Source organism: Crocodylus siamensis, chromosome 7, assembly GCF_052110815.1.
Source record: "Crocodylus siamensis isolate JL-2025a chromosome 7, ASM5211081v1, whole genome shotgun sequence".
NCBI lineage: Eukaryota > Metazoa > Chordata > Crocodylia > Crocodylidae > Crocodylus > Crocodylus siamensis.
Window position 1 is genome coordinate 2,986,907 of NC_143401.1, and position 7,549 is coordinate 2,994,455.

Here is a 7,549-nt window from a genome sequence, read left to right on the forward strand (position 1 = left end):
GCACACACACATCAGCAGACTCTCCCTATGCCTGAAGAAGGGCATTAGTGCCCGAAAAGAAATCTTGCAAAGAATTTTTCCAACTGTTTAGTTGGTCTAATAAAAGATACCACATTTGCCCAAAGAACCTTGTCCGCCTACATCCTTAGATTAGCATGGCTACAACCAACAACCCTCAAGGTAACAGGAAGTTTTATAGCCCTTTTGGCCTTGGATATATGCTCGATCTTGGGACTCTTCCCTATTTCTTGGCTCCTTTGATGTCACTTTACCTCCTGCAAGGGAAGAGAATCAAATCTCACCCTCTCTTTGAAGTTCCAATCCAGCAATCCCACGTTAAGCAATTGAGGACCATTCCTTCCCATTCCCCACCCGTCTATGCTTTCTGGAAGTTTTCCAAAATTTCTCCCAGCCTTTATCTCCAAAGCTTTTCCAGGACAGCCTCTAGCATCTCCTCCTCTAGGCTCCCTTCTGGTTGGTTTCACCATGCTTTATAGCAGCTGTTTCTATAGCTGACTTGTTCACAACTGGGGGAAGTAATCTGGCTGTACATGAGCCCTTTCTGGGCTGCTGCTTTTGAGCGAATACACCTGTTAATATATGCAGTAGCCCCAACAGTGGGAAAGCTAGGTGACAGGGTAAAACCAACCTAAGAACAGTAAATATACAGAATAAAATCAAAATTGGATATGAACCCAATTCAGAGTATTTCATTTCCTAATGTGAAACCCTCTGCTTACAACTGGTAAACAAACAAATCTCAAGAAGCAGAGGAAGCAGTAGTTTTGGCTAAATGTTAATATAAAACCAAAAACCTATCTGAAATACAGATCCATTTTTCTCAAGCATTTACCAAGTATAGCTTGCATATGACATGACCTTCATTATCCTATCTGGATCATATGGTAAATGACCAGTAAAGTGGCACAGACATGTTTTTTTGTACTTTCTAGCTTGTCATCCAATAGTACATTAAGTTGAACATCATTTTTGTCAGCACTACATACTGGAAGTAACCAAGGTGCAGTGCCCTTTAAAGCAGGGGCAGGGAATTATTTTGGGCAGAGGGCTGCTTACTGAGTTTTGGGAAGGCACTGAGGGACATGTGACAGGCAGCCAAGGTTAGATATTAAATTTTCTAAATTATTTAGGGAACCCACGGGCCAGACAGAATGGCCTGGTGGGCTGCATTTTGCCCACCCCTGCTTTAAAGGAATATGTATTACCATGAAAAACATCTAAGGTAGAATATTCTGGATTTTTTGAAGCAAAGTAAAGTAATTTCTGTAGATGTACTTCCCTCTATGGAATACTCCTGCCTCAGTGCACCCCTAAATAAAAGTGTAAAGAATTACAGCATTCAAACACACTGCTCTTGAGGACAGTTTACAAAGAAGTTACCTTGCTTTGCTAACATTTATCAACTTAGAAAAGATCAGGACACTAGGAGGTAAGACTAGGGTGGAGCTGACTTGAAATACTTTAGCCAGGGGTTCAGTGTCAACTTAAAAACAAAATCCAGAACAAAACACTTGAACAATTAGCATTTCTTATTAAGATGTTTCTCTCAGTTATAAGCATTAAAAAGACCAATGAAAAAAACTTGAGAAAGATGTTATATCTAAGGGTCTCCTTTACATGTTCTATCTAGGAACAGAAGTTACACATAAACCAGTACAAGTGATTGGAAACCAGTTCAAATCTTAACAGTTGTTCGTTCAGTGCACATAAATTGCTTTCAAAAATTGCTGAAACCAGTTTAAGATAAACCTGGATGGATATAGTATCAGACTTAACTTATTCAGGTTAAAATCAGTTTATTGTGTCCCAGATCCCCTTTTCATTCAACTGTCCCCCAGACTTCCAGGATGCTTTGACACCTCCCCTGCAATCCACTCCCCACCTCCCCCAGAATCTGCTCCAGCTGAGCAGGGAGGTATGTTCTAGTGGCCCGATTTCTGGTCTGGGCTACTGCAGGCATGTGGCTGCATTTCCAGAATCAAAGCACCCTAGGGAGTAACTAGGAATAATGGGTGCAAACTACTAGAGAGCAGATTTAGGTCAGACATTAGGAAGAATTTTTTTCCAGTAAGGGTGGCCAGAATCTGGAATGGGCTTTCAAGAGAGGTGGTACTATCACCTAACTTGGAGGTCACCTGGCTAGGGTCATCTGACCTCAGTCCTCTTTCCTGCCGGGGCAGGGGGTCGGACACAATGACCCTTTGGGGTCCCTTCCAACATTACGATCTATGAAAAAGTGAATGTGTGGCTCCCTTGCTTATCAGCAGAGATTATTTTTGGATTAAAACAGAACAAAATCCACATTTTTCCATGATTAAAATGAAACAACCACTATATATAGATATCCATTAGTGGCATTTCACTTTAGTCATGGAAAAATGTGGATTTTGGATTACTTTTTAAAAACAAAAAATTGGAAAAATAAACAAACAAACAACCCCCAGGATCCCTGCTTATCAGTTCAACCTGTGAAGATGGGATGGATTCAGCCTCTGACTTTTTGACTGTCTGTACTAAGCCTAAAAATATACAGAGCAGAAGGCAGAGGAGGAAGGGGTGGACACCAAACTTCCCAACTCTTCTAGTAACAATCCAAAATACTGACAAGGCCAAAAAACTACAGGACAATTTTCAAACTATTCAAGCCAGAGATGATAATCTGCATCCAGCCCCTGCATTCACATAATAATTTATTATTACACTTCTTAGAGTAAGCAGCAAGAATTGAAGAAAATTAAAGACAGAAAGATTATAAACAACAGAGAAAGAAGTTTTAGCTATTTCTTCTGGATTTAAACTCAGTTTGGTCACCCGTTGAACAGTGGCTTTCAAAGTATGTGCCACAGAGCCCCAGGGCCTGCAATTGGTCATTTGGAGTTCCATAGAAACTGGGGCTAATGCAACAGGCTGGGAGGTGGTGCACTTTCTGGCCAGGCCAGATTGCCTGGCTCCACCTCAGTCTTTAGGATAGCAGGAAGGGCTCTGTGACGCAAAATGGATTTGTGACTTTAGAAGTTTGAAAACGACTTCCCTAGTGCATACACATTGATACTTCTGAACTCAACATGCCTGCTCTATGTTCACCACTAATACTGATGATTCATGAAAATTTAGCTTCTTTTTTTAAGTTAAAACTTTTAGTTCTTCCTACTGTAAACTGAAAATTTATAGGTTTTAGGATTTTTTGCATACTCTAAGTTCAAAATTAAAGTTAAAACTTTGATATTGTTATCTTAGTGCTAACTTGTTTAGACAATAGGCATAAAAAATGCAGCATGAAACAAACTGCAACTAGAAGAAACCTGCACTGGAACTATCTGCTTCACGTAATAGCCCTGAATGCAGCCTGCAGTTGGTATGACTCGAAGAAACCCGCTTCTATTTGAACATAAAAAGGCAGTTAAATCCATTTTCTGGGAATGTAGACTCGCTCATGCATTTACATAAAAGATATATTCAGAACAAATATCATCGTGCACTTTGTTAATGATTGTGCAAATACACACGTACACACAGCAGGTACATCGTTTAGGCATACTGCCACATCAAATGTAGTACAGAAGCAATGAAAATAGGAATACATCGAGAACAGTCCAAGCCAAACCGTATCCAGCTTTATTAAAGGTACTTTTCATAAACAATCATGGTAATTCAGGCAGGACATGGGCTACAATCTGCAACATTTTACAACAACTTTCAAACTCCCCTCCTCCATGGACTACCAAAACGTAAGAGTTACTATAAAACCAATGAAAAATCTTCATTTCATATTTGAACAGGGAAAGTTTAGAGTGAGGGTGGACACATTCACATTTAGCATGTTGTTTAACAACTGTTCACGAGCCTACCCTGACTTTTAGAAGAAAACAAAATTAGAACTGCATAATCTTTAATCTGAAGATCCACAATATAAAAAGAGAAAGCCTAACTCTCTTTGGAGTTATGACCTCCCAATTTTGACACCGGAATTCTAGATTGCCCAACAATGATAATGCATTAGATTTTAGGATGAAACCCAAACATGCCCTTTTTGCCACTGTTAGGAGTGATAAGCTCTAGGCAAACAAAGGGAATGAGAAAATGGCATTACAAACTGCAGTTTTAAAGCTGGCAGCAGGCATGTCAGGAGTTTCAATGTTCACTCTAATGCAGTTCACAAACCAAAACAAGATGGGCAACATCAGGGAATCCTTCCTCCTCGTGTCCAGGAAGAGCCCCTCTCTAAAAAAACAAGGGGTCTTTTTTTCCTTTTTAAAAACAGGTTCTGAGAAATGGACTAAGTGACATTTGCTCCCACTGCCCCCCCAAAACACAACAAAGCATTCTGTGTGCTAACAACATAGCTTAAAAAAAAGTAAAACAAAATTCTGCATTGTTATAAAACTTGATAAAAAATAGTATTTCAAACTGTACAGTCACCAGAAGTACACAGTTATCAAAAATTCACACAATTCACTTGGCATCACCAGCACCTTCAGCTTTCTGTGCCTGAAAGAAAAAGAGAAGCTGTTAGTACTACACAGACTTCCACTCACTTCACATGACTCTTGGACACTAGAATGTCTTCCTTCCAAAGTTAAGGAGATTTTAAAAGCTGTGCTTTCCTCAAGTAATGTCAAAATAATGACGTACTGTACTTGCTTACGTATGTACCACGCAAACCGCTGCCCTAAAACTTAGCTTTTCAAAATGAGGGTACATGTCTTAAGCAGGGAAGCTGGTTTTCTATTCAGAATAGAAGCATGGAGATATTGTAAGATGGCTGCTCACTTTCCACCTTCTCTTTTCTCTAGCAGCTGCATGGTGGGAGGGGCAGATGGAGGGGGGGCAGGGCACTGGCGACTTAATAGCATATTATAATCAACATGATTCCTACTAATGGCCCTTCACTCCACAAGTGTTAACCACCCTCTCTCCTTTTCAGTCAACTTCATGTTCCACTACTAGATCATTTCCTGGCAGTTTGGCTCTTTACTAGCTACTTTGGGGGTCTCCATGTCACAGCCTTCCAGATTGCTTAGCTTTTTCAAAACCTTAGATCTGTCCATGGAATCCATTCTTCAGCAGCTATTAGGTTTAGCTGGCTGCTCAGCCAAAAGGAGCTGCTGACAATTCAGCTGTGAAAGGGTTAAAACTGTAACCTTTTCTTGAGCAGGAGAGGGGGTGACCCACTTGAGATTAGGCCTTGTCCCTGCTTTATGCAACTAATAACTTTAGAAAAATCCTTTCTTCATTCTACCTTTCCCAAAACAAAAGTATGTGTCCTATTTGGAGGGGAAGAGTGACATAGGTCTGAAAATATGGCACTTAGAGCTAAAATGCACATGGTACAGGGTAGCCTTAGAAGCATGATTGAAAATTACTCTAAGAGTAATACCACTCATTTGTAAGTGAAATCACATATCGCATCAGTAACAATTCAATACAATTAATGAGAAAACTTTAAAAACTAATTGCACCAATTGCCAAGATGAGACTAGGGACAGAAAGCCCAGCATGAACTCTCAAGATGATTAATTTAGGCTGTTTACTAAATAAATAAGTAACAAATGATTTTTTTTTTTAAAATGTAGAACAGGCCTATAGACCTGTCTGTGCCAAAAAAACGAGCATTTTCTGTTCATTAGAAGCACTAAAATTCTTAGACCTGTGTTTATACCTGGTCTGTTTTGGCATCTCCATTTTCTGCAGGATTATTTCCCTCCTTGCCAGCATCAGCTTTCCCCTTCTTCCCCTTGGGTACCTTCTCACCCTTCTGAAAAATGGTGGGACAACATTAGCAATGCTAGAATTATAAGCATCGTTAATATACAGCTTTACAGTTACAAGCAGTCCATTAATGACACAAGGATGTAATAAAACCCTGGAAAACAGAGCTGAGTAGAATCAGTGTAATACATGCACACATTTAGTTTTTCATCAAAGACCGTTTACAGCCTTAACACTTTTTCTCGAAGCATTTGATCAGATCTTACAAAAGTTTGACAGCGAACAACTTAAATCTATTGGACAGGAATGCTGCTACTCCATAGCTTAACGAGCCATTACTTGAAACTCAAAAATATCACTTGTGATCTGTTTCATTTTGAGGCCCAGTCCAGTAGTAACAAATACACTGATAATACCTACAGGCCGCGTTTTCACGGTGCTAATTTACCTTTGGAGCTGCCTTTTTAGGTTTAGCCTCTGGCTTTGGAGGAGCAGGTTTCTAGAAGTGAGAAACAGCAAAGTAGAGTTTTTATTAAAAAGATAAAACTAGAAAACATTAGATTTTGTTCCTTTGCACTTTCCCCAGCACGCCTTGCTTTCCCAGAGTCAAAATAACTTTGGGGAAATGTCTGAGCGTCCACTGCTGACCACTACACCACTGGGTGCATTTTCCCAAGCCACCCGCTCACAAGCGTTCAGGCCGACATCCGCCTGCATCAGGAGGCGATGCTGGACGAGGTGCAATACAGCTGGTGACTATTTCCACACAAAAACTTTCTGTGGAACTAACTTCACACTGAGAAAGAGATACTTACAGCGGATAACCTTGCCGATCTCCTCTGTGGCTGTAAAAGGAAAAAACAAAGAAGCGCCACACAAACAAGTTAAAATCATGTAAAAGAGCTTTTTTTTGGTTAAAAAAAAAACCAACCTGAAACAACTCGGATGTGTAAAGGTAACCCTCCCCCCCGCAACCAAGGAGCGCGCCTTGCAGCCTCCGACAATGCGGGTGAGCGGCTGTCCATGGCAGTGCATCTTTCAAAGTCGTGCCCGAGCACCCCCGCCACCCCACTCCTCCTCACCTCATCCTTCACTTTGGCCTTATCGCCCTTGCTCTCTCCTTCAGCCTGGGGAGGAGAAAGTCAGCCCTTAGACCCACCTGCACCTCCCCTCCCCCCCCGCATCTAGGACACGAGGGAAAGTGGGGGAAAGCAGACGCCATTGTGAAGGGGGGGCGGTTTTGGCGGCAACTCGCCCCCCCTCAGCGGGGGCCGCCGCTTCCCGCCCTTTTCCCCCTGGCGCGCGCGCGCCTCCCGCCAAAACCAACCGGCTGCAGCCGGCCCCGGCCCCGCCCCTCCCCCCGCGCGCGCCACAGGGTAACGGTCGCTAGGCGCCGCCCCGCCCCCCCCGCGACCGTTGGGGCCTCCTGCCGGAGGGACGCGCCCCTCCCCCCATCGCACCCCGCAGCCTGAGGTAGAAAAATAAATAAAATTAAATAAATAAGAAAATTAATGAAGCCTCCCCCCGCTCTTTCCTCTACCCCTCCCCCCCGCCGCCGTCTCCTCACACTCCGCCTCAGGGCCGCGGGGAGGCCGAGGCCGCGTACCTTTCTCTTGGGCATGGCGGCGACGGGCGGGCGAGCTTGGTGCGGGGCGGGCGGCGGTACAGGAGGATGGGTGGGCACGCGGCTCGGGCTGCCGACCCCACTGCTTTGAATCGGGTGTTTATAAAGTTTTATATAGAGCCGGACGCGGCCCAACCGGTTCCAGCCGGATCCCCACCGCCCCGCCCGCCCATTGGCCCGCGCGGGTCACGTGGG

At 43.2% G+C, this 7,549-nt stretch overlaps 1 protein-coding gene across 1 annotated transcript; it reads right to left on the reverse strand.

Moving 5' to 3' along the window:
- Positions 1-3,608: 3,608 nt before the first annotated feature.
- HMGN2 (high mobility group nucleosomal binding domain 2) lies at positions 3,609-7,500 on the reverse strand. The gene is made up of 6 exons (XM_090058405.1): positions 7,337-7,500; positions 6,813-6,857; positions 6,546-6,575; positions 6,179-6,229; positions 5,681-5,776; positions 3,609-4,509 (listed from the first exon to the last, which is right to left on the reverse strand). The coding sequence occupies exons 1-6, from the start codon at positions 7,349-7,351 to the stop codon at positions 4,474-4,476; spliced, it is 273 nt and encodes a 90-aa protein (XP_089914531.1). The 5' UTR covers positions 7,352-7,500; the 3' UTR covers positions 3,609-4,473.
- Between the last annotated feature and the right edge of the window lie 49 nt (positions 7,501-7,549).

Coding starts and splice junctions, on each gene's coding strand:
- HMGN2 (XM_090058405.1), bottom strand. Junction 6,576..6,812: donor AGGCCAAAGTGAAGGATGAG/GTGAGGAGGAGT, acceptor TTCCTTTTACAG/CCACAGAGGAGATCGGCAAG. Junction 6,230..6,545: donor GATCGGCAAGGTTATCCGCT/GTAAGTATCTCT, acceptor TCTCACTTCTAG/AAACCTGCTCCTCCAAAGCC.